This window comes from Lissotriton helveticus, chromosome 3_1 (assembly GCF_964261635.1).
Source record: "Lissotriton helveticus chromosome 3_1, aLisHel1.1, whole genome shotgun sequence".
Lineage (NCBI taxonomy): Eukaryota > Metazoa > Chordata > Amphibia > Caudata > Salamandridae > Lissotriton > Lissotriton helveticus.
In genome coordinates this window covers 235,135,048-235,152,184 of record NC_136061.1, presented here as the reverse complement: position 1 = coordinate 235,152,184, position 17,137 = coordinate 235,135,048, and the positions used below count along the sequence as shown (strand labels likewise).

Below are 17,137 nucleotides of genomic sequence, written 5' to 3'. Positions count from 1 at the left end.
TGATTCAACAGCAAGAAGCATCATGGAAAGTTAGAACTGATAAAATAGCAAGAAGCAAACAATGTGAACAATGAATGAACGCTAAATATAAGATTGCATACCACTAGGTCGTAGTAACTAACATGGTCATGCATTTTCAGATCTGACTGTCTTGTGTACAAGGTGTCACTCTTTTGGAAGACAAAGGCACAGAGGCCTCCTTTCAACAAAACATCTATGTCAATGTTTGACTATCAAGCCAGTAGGCCTAGTTCCAGGGCCATCACCCATGTTAAGACACATAGAGGCATTATCACAAATTGACAATTGTATTATATTGTGGTTACTTTGCAGGAAATAGCACTATACTTCAGAGCCCAAAATTGTTTTTTCATTCCTTTGTACATTAGTTGTGTTAGGTTTGAGCTCCTGATATCTTGTACGTCTAGTAGAGTTTAGAATAGGGAATACATGATGGGAATGGATTTGAAAGGGGAAGGAGTAAGTTGTTTTAGTAGGTAGTGGTCGTCAGTTAGTTGGGTGTCATGTGCATAAAAGAAGGGGAACATTTTGGGGTTCACAGTAGTCCGAAAGGTTTGGGGTGTGTCGGAGGGATGGGACAACGGTTGAAAGAAGGATTTTGTATTTGTTTATGATTAAAAAAAACTGAAATGAACTTATAAACACATATATGCACATGACACTTAGTAAAGTTGTAATGTCTGGAAAGACCCCCTCTATATAAATACCCACATGTACTCAGCAGCAGTAATATTTAATATGGCCTGATGTGCACATTTACCTTATGATAAATACAATACATTTTGTCATGACATTTCTTAGAGTGTTAGTATATATATATATATATATATATATATACATATATATATATGTATATATATATATATATATATATACACACATATATGCACACATATATATATATATATATATATATTACAGCACATAAACTCATTAAATTATATATTTTATAAATAAAAAATTACGTAGATCAGTTTAATTTATAATAATTATCTACAATAAATACCAAAGTCCGTCTCTCACTATAATTTTTATACGAAGAGATTGTGTAGTACATTTTTTAAGACTTGTTTAAATAATTTTAATTTACATTTTTATTTAAAGATTAAAAGTGAATTAAAATATTATTTCTAAGCAAACAAATATTGATTTAATTAACAAAAGTATTTTTAAATTGAATATAACTTATGGAATTTAAAATGTGGGAGGCTGATTGATTATCCCATTTATGCTGAGACAAACATTTAGCCACGGAGATGAATATGTGAGCGAAATATATATATATATATGTATATATATATATATATACTACATTTCACTTATGGTGGAGGGTTTTACCTTTGCGTGTTTTCATATTACATGTACGTAGGAAGGCGACATATAGAAAGCCCCTGAGAAATTATGGGGGTTTTAGTGTAGGTCGTTTACCGAACCATGCCACAATGAATTGACACCGAGTGCCTTATGAAAATAAATGTAATTTATATAAATGTAATGATTTTCATAAAAGTTAGAGGTGCAATCATTTATTATTTAGGTGCCACCTTTTTAAGTGCCTTTTTGTGCCTGTTTGTGATGTTGTTTCTATGTCTATTGAATGGTTGGTATAATTGTTTCTAAGGGGAATGGGGCACGCAACTTCAGAAATGCTTGTGACTAGCCGAAAAACCTTGTTGGGCCCTGCAAAGAACTATGCTCACAACACAATGGAGGGCCTTCCATGTGTTATATTCTTTATTTAAGATAAGTGCACGCCCGCCACAAGCACCAGTGTTCAGTAGGTGGAAGAGGTCACTGATCGTTCAAAGGCTGTAATCTTTAACATTTAAAAGGTATATGTATGTATGTGTGTGTGGGTATGTATGTTGTCTAAATTAAAATTCAAAATAAATTATTATATTTAATATTATCTCCCTTGGGCACTGCGTTTAAGTCCCTGTATTGTTTTACATGGGAGTGTTTTGCAGTGCCTGAGAGAGGCCATGTGTGGTGCTTGACTTACTCCAAGGATAGGGTGGAGTACATTTATAACTGTTTCGGCTGTAGTAACTTTAGAAGAGCAGTTTGTGAATAGCAAAGAAAGGACTTACTCCTTTGTGAGTCTATTTGTATTTCCATATCCCTCCCTAAACACATTATTGGCACTCCTTAAGCTCCTCCTTACATGTCACTAATCCTGTTCCATTTAGTAGTAAGATTTCTCCATTTTCCAGCCACTTCCTCTAGTTTCTCCCACATTTCTTACAAAAATGTAGACCTCAGCATAGAAAAGATAGGCCAGGCAGAGGTCTCCGCACGTAGGTTCGTGAATAGCATTGTGTAGTACGTGACTAGTACTATTGTAGTACTACTTAACATACTATAAGACAGAGTTTGTGAATAGGCCCCAAAAACCAACCTTATTTCCTTCTGTCTTCAACCATTATGCCATCTGAAATGCATGCTAAAGTTTGCAGCATTTTATTAAATTTTAAACAGTTCATTTTTATTATATGTCACAGCATTTGTTTTGGTCAGCCCCTACAAGTTTTGAATCCTGTGGTCTTTAGGGGGTGACATCGTTCTTAGCACACTGGAAATCTCCAGTACATTTTGTAGATGTTTGTAGAACTTTCCTCGTGAGAAACAAGGGATCTTTGTCCAGAAGAGATGGGAAAAAAAGAAATAACATCAACATGCTTGGGTGGTGCTTATATGCCACTCTGCATGTCACTTCCAAAGGAGAATTACATGTACATGGAGCCGCAATATACCACCTACCCGCACGCAGGGCTACTGCTTGAAGTTTCCAAATCCAGTGTGATGCCTGGAAAACTATTCAAAAGGTGAGGAATCTGCAGTTAGAAGTACCTATGATAAATAATGCGACTTTCATCCTTGTAAATGCATAAGTAGCACTCTCAGTGCATGACCTGCTCTCTACACCTCAAACACTATGCAGTCCAATTTAAGTTGGGTGGATTACTCCCTGGCCCACCAGGACAGCAGAGTGATCTGCAACAAAACTAAAGGTGTCCTGGGAGCCAACTAAGTTAAGAATGGTCAAATTGAGTACTCTGCAACATTTTCAAAAGTTGTCGAGAAGAGAGCTTGAAAAAACTCAAATACTACTAAAACTAACAAATATAGAATAAGAATGTCCCTGGGGACAAAGGCGTATTTACTTATAGAGTGTTGGCCTTCCCATCGGGTCATCAGGGTGTTCTACGAAAACACTGTAGGAATTATAAATAACAAGACACGACTAAGAGTGCTGAACAACTCCCTTTAAGAACAATAACAAAGTAGGAGTAATGCAAAGGACGGGAGAGACAAAGTGAGATATTGTCTGATTGCAAGGATTGGTTGAGGGTAGGCAAGGCAAGTCTTATTTGCTATGAAAGTACAAAGCGGTAAGTCATGCAGTCATCCATTTGTGTTTTCATCCATGCAAATAAATGATGAGATAGAGTCCAAACGTTCTGAAGAAGAGTGTCCACGACTGGAAGGTTCACAGTGCATGTTGTACGTTGTTGTTTTTGCAAGAACATTACATATATCCGAGGCAATGACTGCACCTTGTCTTGGTTAACAGAAACATTACTTCACACTGAACACCCCATTTTTAAATAGGAGGAAAGTAATGGGACACGAGAAGGCGAGGACTGGTAAGCTATGGAATAGAGATTTCTGGAAAAGCGTTCATGATCAACAAAAATAGGTAGAATCCAGTGTGAAGCCCTGAGCATGTGTTCTCTTTAAAGTCAAGTTTACAAAAGGTTTCTTTTCAAATATTGAATCTTAGAGAGCCTTCTCGTACCAATGCGACTAAAATGACCAACAACGCCAACTGGTGGTATAAATAAAATGCAAAAGCAGATATGAAGGCAAAAGGAACACAAAGAAACTCACTAAACAGAGAGTCAAAACACAAATTGACACAAACAGGAGGTGGAAAAATTAAATCTGAAAGTGGCAAAAAGAAGAAAGCCAAACTACATTACGAGTTCGTGTAATCATAAACAAATAACCAATATACAGCATGCTGCACTGTGTGCATGATGTGAAATCAATACTCGCACTGCTGGTTCAAAGGACAGCAAATCTAATACCAGTCCTCCTGCTGAGCTGTACTCTGAATGATCTCACTCAGGAGAGAGACACACTGGTACAATAAGGACCTAGGAATCTAGGAATTTCATGCCTTCAAAACTGTTAAAATATTTAACTGAAAATTCTCCTTGCCATATGTTAATGTTCTCCATAACCTTCTTTATAAAGATATGTTACTAACTGTGATGATCCAACTGTGAACAAAATAATGCTGTTATTCTCGTGGTAGTCGAGTCAATTGCTTTTATAGGCTTTGTTCCCACTCTCCAAGAAACAACTTGCCATATTATGATCTCAAAATCCATCTTCAGTAGGCAGCAGAAGCAATGATGTCACACACAAATAGGTAATTCCACCTCAGCTACAATGTTATGCAGACTGTGACAGTTCTTGTTTTAGCTCATCTATTTCCAACATTTGGTCCTATCAGACTCTACTATTTCGATTCCAATGCGATCCGGAGACTCTTCTATCTTTGTTATAGAAGGTGTGAAGTTTTCAAGACATGCGTAGAAATGTTTGCATTTTGTCCATTTACTAAATATGATGATATGTTCTTGTTGTCTATAATGCTGGTCACTTATAATCAGTATGATAATTGAGATGTGAGTTTGTCCCCATTGTTGGTTAGGTTCATTGGTGCTTTAGTGGCTGCAAGCACTGCATTAAAAAAAATATTATGAGATAAAATTGGCAATAAGATACTAGAAAAACTCAGGTATCTGATCATAGTCAGAGGGGGACTTCATGCTAGGACTATCATGCCGCAGGTCACGCCGGCTTGCAGCGCCCACCAACCTCAGTTGGAGGCAACATCAGGGGTAGCGAGTAGAAGCAACCTTCAACTTGTCATTGTTTATCTTCCAGCCCTGAACAAGCTGTGATAGAGAACAGCTAACGCACTATTTACAATGAACCACAGGTATGCTATGCAATCCATCTTGAGAAACTCAAGCACAAGCTTTCTATTAACTGCTTTAACCAAAATTAGGATAGCGCTTAAAAATAGCTCAAACGTGTTTCGATGCTAAGGACCCAATAACCATGTAAAAAAGGTTCATGGTGTTTTGCTGTATTCGTTCTTTTAGTTCTGTGTGGTTGTCATTCATATTTTAGGCACTGGACTAAGATTTTTCGTAGTGCTACTTTGAAAATGTTATTCATTTATGAAAGAGGGTCTGGAGTTACACTGTGTCCCTGAAGACATCTTGTGGTACTGACTGTTACCAGTAAACACCTCCCATGTAGTATTGCTCAGTAAAGTTTTGTTTTATTGCAATCCAACTGTATTTCTAATTCGTATTGGTGCACTGACTAAATCCTTGTACAAGGGGGTTAAAAATCAGTTCTCTGTGACTCGGGGAGTGGGGGCCTTGATTGCATCAACATGAGACCAATAATTTATTGAAGCACTAAGGCCCTCACGAATCTGGAGATACTGGGTTGTTTTCTATTGCTTTTCTCCAATTCTTAGAAGAAAATGGCAATATTTTCCACCAGCTCTATGCAGGCTGAAAGTGTATGGAAAAGGACCAGTGAGGAGCTGGAGGGGTGGATTGGGGAACAGGGGGGATTATCAGTGGGAGCAAGCAGCATCTGAAAGGGTCTGGTGTCTCCGGTGACTCTATGAAATAGGTTCAGGAAACACTTATAAGTGCAGGCGGTATAATTCCAAACTACAGGTGAAAATACCCCACTTGTAATGAGGGCCTAAATCCTCTATTAGCTTACAGACCTTACTTGGATTCCCTAATTGAATAATTTCAGGACATATTGGCTCACTGATGCAATCATCCTTATTAGCAAAGAATAGGGGACCATGTCATTCATTAGAACAGTAATGTTCAATGCTAGCATGAGAACTGAATCCATGGCAGATTCTCTGGATACTCTTCTGGGATAAAACTACATACAATTATTCTACATGGAAAATAATTAATATAGCTAGTAGTTATCCTGAAAATCTGTCATGTATATATGGTTGTTAAAGTTGTACAACAAAAGTTTTATCACATTACAGCTTGCACTGCTTGATCTAGAACGTCTTCAATACTGATCGGATATGCATACCAGATGTTTGCTAAAATCCTTCCCACTGTGCTTTCATCTTTGCCCCCAAAAATCATTTACAAATGCCTTTTCAGTAAGGTGCAATCTGAGGCACAGTCTCACAACTTCTGCTTCATGGATTCTCATCTACCTGAATCATGGTTTTACTATAAATATTTAGTAGAAAAATCATTAACGGTCAAGGGAGTACAAAACGCCACTTCTTCTCCAGATGTTGGTGCTCTCTATTGTGAAGGCTAAACGGATTTTCATGTCCTAAATTGATTTTGTTTCATCTTCCTCGTAAGTCGGACCCAATGTTTTGCAAGTCCATTGCAACATCAAACAGGAAGAGGTGGAGATCGGTACCCCAGGACCAAACTCCAGAAGGAATCTGCAGGAAGGATTAGAATTGCATTCCTCTACCATATATTAGTAGGACACATATCTGATACAAAAGCAGTCCAACAAAGATGGGAATATTCCACAAAGTAAAAGTAACTCTTTTCACTCCTTAGAGAGTGACCATATTGCTAGTGCATTTTAAGAATTAAAAAGAGGTTACGATTATGACTTTCTCTCTACCAAAAGGAACACATTTTAAAGATAATGTATCTCATTAGAGCAAAAGCTTAAAGCATTTTGTTAAAAAAAAAAAAAATCTTTAAATCTCCCAAAATTATTTCAAGTTGAAAGGTGTGGCAGAGGGTACAGACAGTTTAGATGCCGAAAAAGTGCCTGAATCAGGATTAGGAATCAGGATTAGGATGGTGCTCCTTGGGGACAATCTGGGGGAAGATTTACCGCAAGCAGGAAGAGGAGTAGGAGCAGTAATTTTTGGGTGTGTCTGCACGTTTTGGCTAGGTCTCTAGCTAAATGTTTGGGGGGGAGGACACCTACGTTAGGGTGCTGGGAGGGAGAAGCAATTTAACGATCCTAGTAAGGTGCATGGCACTATTTGACACAGATAACAGGGGCCTCTTATAAAATGGAAGTTCAATAGGTACTCAAATGCCTGCTTGCTGCCTTGACTGATTGCCCACCTACACATACACTTATGAGGAAAAGTGGTCAAACACTAATACCCACTCTAGTCAAGAAATGATACGCAGGACTGTCTTCTTAAGCATGAACACAACATTTTTTTTTTTTAAATGAACACAGAATATTTTAAAAAGGAGATTTAAACATTATTTTCACATGATTAAACAGATTAAATCAAAACGAGAAGACCAAGCAATTCATCAAATAACAATTTGGTGTCATGATAATACTACGTTTGTGGACAAAGAGAAGCAAAACTGTGAAACAGCACTTTTCACTACTCATATAAATTGTGTGGTGTAGGATGATCGACAATTAATACATTAAAAAAAATCTTGTGTAATTTACCTTAATCTCAGGAACTGTTATCCTAGTTTCTGGGTTTTTGTCCAGCATTTTTTGAATCAGGTCCTTCATGTCTTCACTTATGCTTGGCCTACCAGAGAAATCGTTAATATGTCATTAAAAAAGTGACTTCAAGGTTCAGAAATACAAAACTCCCTATGAATAACAGCTGTTAGTAATTATCGATCGATGTATTTAACTTTTTAACTTATTGAAGTCTGGCAAATGTAAATTTACAATTAGGTGTATGAGCTGTATTTTCTCAAAAAAGGCTACAAACACTTTCATGTTTAATTGGCACCAAAGAGAGGTCTGTCAAAGTCTGGATTTGAAATCGGCTTAGCTTTTAGTGATGGGAATAATGGAATAAACCTACCAGGGTACTATAATCTTCTTTTCTCCGGATAGGTTAAAATCCCTAAAATCACCCCCAATCCTCACTTCTTATTGCAGCAAACCCAACTGCATCTACTTTAGCTGCTCCCAAATTTCTTATAGCTATGTATCTTTATTTATATTGAGGTTGCTTATAACATATATTTTACCAATCAAATTGCAGAGGGATGGGAAATCTACAAATCAAATGCCCATTCAGCAATCAAAATGCTGAAGCATCAGCAACTGATGGGGTAAACAGTTAGTCATTCAGGAAAAAGAGAGTTTGAGTTCCTTTTTGAGGGCCAAACGGTGACGAGGCAGAGGTTTCACAAATATGCATGGATGAGTAATTCCGGAAATAGGGAAATTGTACTGTGAAAGTCTGTCCCCTACTTCTTATGTTTGAATATGGGGATACGAAGCATAACGTGTTTGCCATGTGAAGGGGTGGTGACAGGATGCAGCAAAAGGTATTTATGGGTGGTGCTTGAGAATCATTTGTGTGCAAGGCAGAGAATCTTGAGTTTAACTCAGTTCTTCTTGGATAGCATCTGGTATGCAAGGATGCAGGTAGGCATGGATTTAACACAGTCAAGCTTAGGATTTGCTATACCAGCCAACAACAGTGGTGCAGTATTTCTAGGCAATGTACGAGGGCTGTTACCAACTGGTTCAGGTAGTAGTTTGTTCTGGTGGAAACAAAGTTGCTAAGACTGTGACTTTTGTTTAATGTTATCCTGAGACCTTTTTGAAGGTGGCTAAAGGGGTTTAAGTGGGTTTAGGAAAGAGAATTGTGTGTTTTGCCCAGGTTCTTGAAAAGGATGCAGAGGCCCTTGTAAGAAAACATGTCAGGGGGCATGAGTTACATCTCGTGATGCAACGGGCACTATACGCCAGATCCGGTCACATCCACATTATTTCAGGGAAGGAAAGTCTGTTGATGTGCAGAGTTTTAGCGCTGTCTGGAGTAAGGCTTTGCATGCAAAGCCGGTTCTAGGATTTTTGGGGCCCAGTGCAAAGGGGAATGTGCGACGCCCCTCTAATTTACATAAGTGACACCTTCAGGGCTCCAGAAGCTGTTTTGTGCTGACTTCTCGGGCCGCAGCTCCCCTCTCTGCCACCTACTGGCATCTCTTTCACAGATCATATCGGGCTGAAGGTGCAGCGGGGACACTAGGGTTGGTGTCACCCAGTGCGGTAAGGAGTAGTTTCTTACCTGTAACTCCAGTTCTGTAGTAGGGGTATATCTGTTATAGTCATAATCTAGTGAATAGTCCCGCCCATGTGTGGGGACCCCGGAGCAATCAAAAATAATCTCTTAAACTGTCTTCTTTGCAGTCCTGCATAGACACTTAAGAGAAAATCAAAGACAAATAATGCAGTCTATAATTACAAGGCCACACTGGCTAGCACTTCAACTTAAAGTGAAAAGGATAGCCAAATAAAATCTAATTTTGCATACATTGCCAAGTTTCACTCATAGAGAAACTTCCCTTCACCAAAATCCTTGAAATGATAGAGAGGAAGGGTAGGACGGACAAGCCCCCATAGGCTGCCATTACGTGTCTGGAAAAGGGATACCGTGCCTTTAAGGAACTCTCCAGAGACCCTCGGTATCCCAGGATGCACAGCCAAAGTCCTTTTACTTTCAGTTCTTTTTAAAGGTGTATAAAGCAAGGCCTGTAGCATACAGTACATCATCATTTTCTCCACCGGGGAGCAGGGCGGGCGCTTATGACTATAACAGAGATACCCCTACTACAGAACTGGAGTTACAGGTAAGAAACTACTCCATCTGTAGTAGGGGATCTCTGTGTATAGTCATAATCTAGTGAATAGAATGGCAAGCCCATCCCAACAAACCAATTCGGCGGTGGAGGAAAAAGACAACAACACTACTGTGCAAACAGATTTCTCAACGAAGCCTGCCCAACCTGAGCATCTGCTCTGGCATCAGAGTCCAGACAGTAGTGTTTAGCAAAGGTATGGACCGACTTCCAAGTGGCAGCCCTACAGATCTCTGCAATGGGAACATTACGTAGCAAAGTTGTTGTTGCTGTTTTGCCCCTGGTGGAATGAGCCTTAGGCTTACCCCCTAAGGTCTTGTTAGCTTTCTGATAACATAACTGAATACAGGACACAATCCACCTCGAGATAAACTGTTTTGAGGTGGCAAGACCAGTCCTGACCGACCCATAATTGACAAACAATTGGTCTGACCTACGAATGTCCTTGGTCTTATCCAAGTAGAATTTCAACACCCTTCTGACATCCAGGGAATGAAGAGATCTTTCCGCTGGAGTGGAAGGATTTTGGAAAAACGTAGGTAAAGTTATAGTCTGATTGACGTGGAAATCAGAAATCACCTTTGGAAGGAACTTAGGGTGAGTACGCATCACAACCTTAGAAGCATGAAATACAGTATAAGGTTCTTAGCAACACAATGCCTGAATTTCACTCACCCTGCGGGCCGATGTAATGGCCACGAGGAAAGCCGCCTTCCATGACAAGTGCTGTAGTGAAGCCTTATGAATAGGTTCAAAAGGCTCCTTTTGAACCTACATTCAGCTCCCATGAAGGCTCCCATGAAGGCGAAGGACGCCGAACAGGAGGAAACACCTTTTTCAATCCTTCCAAAACATCTTTAATCACAGGAATCTGGAAGAAGGATGTCTGTGAAGGACATTTCCTATACGCAGTTCATGCTGCGAGGTGGACCTTAATAGAATGAAAATTAAGGCCAGATTGAGTCAAATGAAAAAGGTATGGAAGTATGACATCTTCCTTGCAGGTCGTCGGATCATAGTTCTTGGACGTGCACCAGATGCAGAACCTCTTCCACTTGTAGGCTTAGGAAGTCCTAGTGGAAGGTCGCTTAGCCTCCTTGAGTATATCCATGCAATCGTCAGGCAGACTCAGGTGACCATATTGCACTATCTCAGGAGCCATGACGCCAAACTCAACGATGAGAGGTTGGGGTGCACCATCTGCCCCCGAACTTCGTGAGAAGGTCCGGCGGGCACGGGAGCCGCAGGTGGGGTAGGAGAGCCCTGTGAAGGAGGTCCGTGAACCACCACTGGTGGGGCCACTCCGGAGCAATGAGGATCATCCGTGCTCTGGACTGAGACAGCTTGATGAGTACCGCCGGAATCAGGGGAATGGGTGGAAAAGCGTACAGAAAGCTGTTCGACCAGCTGATCCATAGTGCGTTCCCCAGAGTCCCCGGTTGGTAAAACCTGTAGGCAAAGTCTCGGCATTTTCTGTTTTCGACGGTGGCGAACAGATCTACGTCTGGAGTGCCCCACCTGTCGAAGATGTTTCCCAGCACCTCGTCGTTTAGAACCCACTCGTGGTTTTCTTGCACCAGCCTGCTAAGTGCGTCCGCCTGAGCATTCTGCACACCTGGCAGATGGGTAGCCATTATCGTCAGTCCTCTGGCTAGCAGCCAGTGCCAGATCGCCTGCACTTCTTGTGACAGTGTGCGCAATCTCGATCCCCCCTGCTTGTTGAGGTAATACATTGTGGTCGTATTGTCCATCTGTACAAGCAAGGAGTTGGTCTGGAAGGACGGATGAAAGGCCTTCAGTGCCAAGTGAACAGCCCTGAGTTCCAGGAAATTGATGTGATACGTGGATTCCGCCGGGGACCGCGTTCCCTGGATCTGTAGATGGTCTTAATGCGCTCCCCAGCCGTGGAGAGAAGCATCCATGACGATAGTCTGAATAGGAATGTCCTTGTGGAATGGAACCCCTTTGAGGAGATTCTCGGCTGAGCACCACCATCTCAGGGACTGTTGAGCGTGAAGGGACAGCCGGATCCTGTCGTCCCAGCTCCCCCGCTTCTAGTCCCACTGATCTTCCAGAAATTCCTGCAACGGCCTCATGTAGAGGCGTGCGTGTGGCGTGAGGAAGATGCAAGAGGCCATCGACCCCGGTAGAGAAGACACCGTCCTCACTGTCGTAGATGGAACAGCTATGAGAGCCTGAGCCTTCTGAAGGATCGATAAGCGTCGCTCCTCCGAAGGAGACACGCTTGCTGAAAGAGTATCGATAGAGGCTCCCAAGTACTGTAGGCACTAGACAGGAGTCGGAACAGACTTGGACATGTTTATGTGCAACCCCAGCTGGTTCAACAGAACGGCCGTCCTGTTGAAGTGCAATTGTGCTTCCTGGAAGGTGGAGGCTTTGATCAACCAGTCGTCCAGGTATGGGTAGACAAACACTTTGTTATCTCTCAGGTGTGCTGCCATCACTGCCATGCATTTTGAAAAAGTCCTGGGCGCAGACTTCAGTCCAAACGGTAGTGATTGGTGCCGACTAGAAAGCGCAGGAACTTCCGGAGTTTCAGTGCAATGGGCACATGGAAGTATGCATCCTGTAGATCTATTGCGCAAAGCCAGTCTCCTCTTTGCAGCTGAGGATAAATCTTGTGCAAAGACAGCATGCAAAACGTTTCCCTGCGAATCCATTTGTTTGCTTGTCGCAAATCCAGAATGGGCCTGAACTCGTTCTTGTCCTTCTTGCGCACCAGGAAGAACCGTGAGTAAAGACCCTTTCCCCTTTGAGACAAAGGGACGTCTTCTATCGCCCTTTTTCTTAACAGGGTATCGGCCTCCGCTTGGAGCTCGCGCAGCTGGAACTGCGAGCGAACCAGTGGAATTGCTGGAGGTGGGCTGACAAAACGAAGACTGTTTCCATTGCAAACAATATTCAGCACCCACTTGTCTGGAGTAATTTTTCTCCACTCTTCCAGGTAATTTTGTATGCTTCCCCCCACCGGAGCAGGTAACGGACGAGGGAGAAGTAGCACCTCAGGGCTTAGACCCAGCCGGGCTCTTATTCGCCGATGAGGACTGCTGGCCGCCCCTGCCCCTCTGACGCTTTTGGAAAGGCTGCCGCTGGTACTGCTGCTGTTGTTGTTGCTGCTGGCCAGCTTGACGACCTTGCCCTCGTTACTGGCAACCATACCTCCTCTGGAAAGGATGGAAGGACTTCCGTTGTTCCTTTGGTTTCTCCGAACCAACGGCCTTCAATGTCTCCACTTCTGCCTTCATGTGGGCCATCTCCTCATCCGCATGCGTCCCGAAGAGAGTCAATCCAGAGAACGGCAAATTTGCGACTCTCTTCTGCGCCTCCGGTTTGAGAGAGGTAAGGCACAACCAGGAATGGCGTCTTAAATTAATGCCATGGCAATAACCATGAGCCGCTAGGAGAGAGGCGTCCGCCGCAGAGCTGATGACTTGATTGGAGACCATCATGCCCTCGTTCAATATCTTCTGGAAGTCTTCCCTCCTATCCCTCGGGAGGATCTCAAGAAACTGTTGCAGAGACTCCCATAAGGCGGGGTCATAGTGACCCAAGAGCGCCGAGGCACTCGCCGCTTTCATTGAGGTGGCAGCCGTACCGCAAACCTTCCGTCCGGATGAATCCATCTGACGGCTCTCCTTGTCCGTAGGCACCGTAGAAGATGGAGCAGTAGCATGCTGTTTCTTGGCTTCTGTCACGATGACAGAATCCGGTACATGATCTGACCTCAGGAACGCCGGATCAGAATCCGGGGGCCTGTACTTCTTTTGCAGCCGAGATGGAGCCGACTTCACCGAAGCCGGGGTCAGAGACAGCTCCATGGCCGGTTCCTCCAGTCCTGGCACCAAGGGCAACAACGGGCGAGAGAGATGCAGTTTGTGCAAAGTCTCAAAGATCACAGAGGTAGATGGTGCGGGTACCGTCAACGTGATCCCTAACTTCGCTGCCCCTCAGCAGCACCTCCTGAAATGTCACAATGTCGTCCACAGGTGATACTCTCGTAGGAGGGGAATCCGATAGCATTGTAGAATACCTCCGGTCACTCGAGGAGCCCGTGTAACGGGACCGTGACCTGTCCTTCCGATGACGATGACGGGACCTTGAGGAGTCGGAGCCGGAACCTCAGGCCGAGGTTGTGGAGGTCAGGGAGGTGGTGGAAGAGGAGGCAGGGGCAGTGTAGGAGGCGGTGGAAGGGGAGGTGGAGGAGGAGGAATCATTGCTGGAGGAGGAGGAAGCTGCGGAGGAGGCATCCTCGGAGGCAGCGGTGGAGGCGTGGGTGTCCTGGGCCTAGAAGGTGAGTAGGTCTGTGAATACTCCAATTCAGATAACCTCATCACTCTCCTCTTCTTCTGAGCAGGCCTCGAAGAAGATGTTCTGGAGGCAGACATCTTCGCCGCCGCGACTGGGATCTCGCCGATGAAGACGACAGACTGACCACTGAGGCAGGGGACACTGTCCTGGGCCTTGAACATCTCCTCGACGTCGATTTTTCTTTTCTCGACGTCGACATCCTCGACCTTCTACTTCTCGACGTCGATCTTCTAGACGTTGACGAACTCCTCGACGCCGAACGTCTTCTCTTCGACGTCGACTTGTCTCTTCTTGACGTCGCCTCCTGGATTCATCTCGATGTCGATGGTGTGTCGACGTCGGTGAAGTCCTCGACGTTGACCTCATCCGAGGTCTCGACGTCGAGCGGCGACGCCGCTTGGACCCAGAGCCCTGGGTCGACGGGGAGCAGATGGTGGTCATACCTGTCGACGCCAAAGTCGAAGCTATCGACTTCGACCGGGATCTGTGCCTTTTCTTGACTGGGGAGCCCCCCAGAGGCCGAAACACGGGCAGAGGATGATGACTGAGTCCCTCCATGCCCAGAAGTCCCACCTGGTTCTTCATGTCTCCTCTGTTCCAGTCCCTGGAGACGAATCTTCTCCCTGTCACGCAGGGTCCTCCTGGAGAAAGAGTGACAGATATCACAAGAGTCAGGGACATGGGTGGAAGGGAGACAGAGTATACATACTCTGTGGGGGTCAGATTTAGCCTTCTTCCTACCACACTCAGGGCACTTGTCGAATAAAGCTGGCATTTTTTACAGGAAGAGGTGGTAAAACTGGTTAAAAAACACAGCAAATGGAAGAGGAAGACCCCATATGTCGATTGAAACACTCAAAACACTGGAAAAGTGCCAAATATTGAAGAAATACCCAAAAAGGGGGAGCTCAATGTTCCAGGGTCCTGCTAGCAGGAGCCGGAAAAAAGAACTGAAAGTAAAAGGACTTTGGCTGTGCATCCTGGGGTACCGAGGGTCTCTGGAGAGTTCCTTAAAGGCACGGTATCCCTTTTCCAGACACATAATGGCAGCCTATGGGGGCTTGTCTGTCCAACTCCTCCTCTCAATCATTTCAAGGATTTCAGTGAAGGGAAGTTTCTCTATGAGTGAAACTTTGCAATATATGCAAAATTTCATTTTATTTGGCTATCCTTTTCACTTTAAGTTGAAGTGCTGGCCAGTGTAGCCTTGTAATTATAGGCTGCATTATTCGTCTTTGATTTTCTCTTAAGTGTCTATGCAGGACTGCAAAGAAGACAGCTTAAGAGATTATTTTTGATTGCTCTGGGGTCCCCGCACATGGGCGGGACTATTCACTTGCTTCTTCAGTGTGTGTTTGAAGACAATTGTGAATACAGAAAATATTCTGAAAACCAGGTTGTGTTTAGAAAAGAAACTTTGTGCTATAATGAACATTTGACTTTGGGCTTTGCTAAATATTTTGGGAATAGTTGTATTGTACTTGTGGTTGGTCCTGATGAAACATGCAATGATTGTCTTGACAAGGTAAAAGTTACACATCAAATGTATATATAATTATGCGTAAGATAATAAGAGTTCTTAGCAAGTGATTCCTGAATTCCAATGTTAGGAAACACAGAATATTAATGCTTGTTGATTGCTTTTTGCAGTGGCACAATGAGTCAAATAGAAACTACGCTGATCTCTAGCAGAAAGGTGCTCTGATACATGTCTTGAGGTAATTACCACATCATTCATATTATTTGGGGCATGTTTTAATGTACATAAATAATGATGTTCCTAACATGTTATGCTGTAGTTTAAAAACTAGCAGGTTTCATATCAGAACACAGATAGAAGATTATAGAGAGATACAGCCAATGTATATCTTTTCACTGTTATTATATATGAAGGCCTCCTATTGCAGGTAAAGATAGCTCCTATTGCTTTTAGCTAACCATTTCAATGTGCAGAGCTAGTGTTCAGCATAAGTGAATAATCAGATTGATGGTGTTCAGCATCCCTGTTTGCTTTCTTATCCTATTCCTCTTCTACTATTTTTACTACCTGGTATTCCTCTGTATGTTGTCTTTAGTCTAGATCGTGAGAGGTGGAAGAGCACATCACTCCAGTTTGATCTAGAATACAAGTTTAGTGCGTTCTGTAAGGCCATATTCGGAGCCATATGTTGTGCGAACATATGACCCTCCCTCTCTTCTAAGATGATCTGACCAAGGGAAATATATCTTGAAGGAGTCGGTGGTCTTGTATCCTGAGGTAGATGGGAGTGGAGTGAAACATTCATTCACAGTGTTTTGTGTGTGCATGAGCGGAGGACAGGTGAAAGAGTGGCACTTAGGACAATGCCACGTGTCTTTGTTAGAGAAGCAAGGGTTGAGAATGACTGGGCCTGAAGATATTGTGGGAGTCTAGCTTCTGTCTTTCAAAGTGTAATGGGGAAAGGTGATGAAGGCTGTGTCAGCCAGTATGTCAGTCGATTCTTTGACAAAGGCGATTTCGATTCCTTTTCTTGGACAGAGCCTAGTCTGAAATAGGTCGAACATGATTTAAGGTTCCAAGAAAAGTTGAAGTTGAGCCACTTTGACACACTACACTTTTTCCAGGACATTGGTGGGTCTTGGGAGATGTGATGAGGTTTGGGACGAACTGACAATAATGGGGCAGTGTTACAGTTTATGAAGTGGAGAATGGGCACTGCTGGTCATAGAAGAGAGTTTAATTGTGTCAGGCCTTTCAGATGCAAAGAAAAAGGCACAGGTTTTGGCCAGCGAGGAGAGAAGGACATCACTTTGGGCTTGAGAAGACCTAAGAGAAATGTTAATACATTTTAATGGGGAGGTATTAGCAGCAGTAAAGCCAAATCTTGGGCTTGGGTGGTAGGTAAGGCGAGAGATGTGAGTAAGCATGGATAGGCTGGTGAGTTAGGCCTAAGTTTCGCTTTGGATGCCTTTTAATTTTTTTTGTAAAAGTTCTCTTTATTTTCCAGATAAGTTCACAATATAAACAAGCAATCGGTATACCTCAGTTCAGAGTTTGATTGCTATTTCCAAACGTACAGCGTTCATAAATAGAGGCGGCCAAGTGATCGATA

General features: G+C 43.0%; 1 protein-coding gene across 3 annotated transcripts in view; it reads right to left on the bottom strand.

Moving 5' to 3' along the window:
* Positions 1-17,137, bottom strand: part of CAMKK1 (calcium/calmodulin dependent protein kinase kinase 1) — a 1,207,414-nt gene that overhangs the window by 269,328 nt on the left and 920,949 nt on the right. For all 3 annotated transcript variants that reach the window (XM_078679690.1, XM_078679692.1, XM_078679691.1), the window contains one exon: positions 7,555-7,642. In XM_078679690.1, the coding sequence (XP_078535816.1) occupies positions 7,555-7,642 (88 nt within the window). The remainder of the gene's footprint in view (positions 1-7,554; positions 7,643-17,137) is intronic.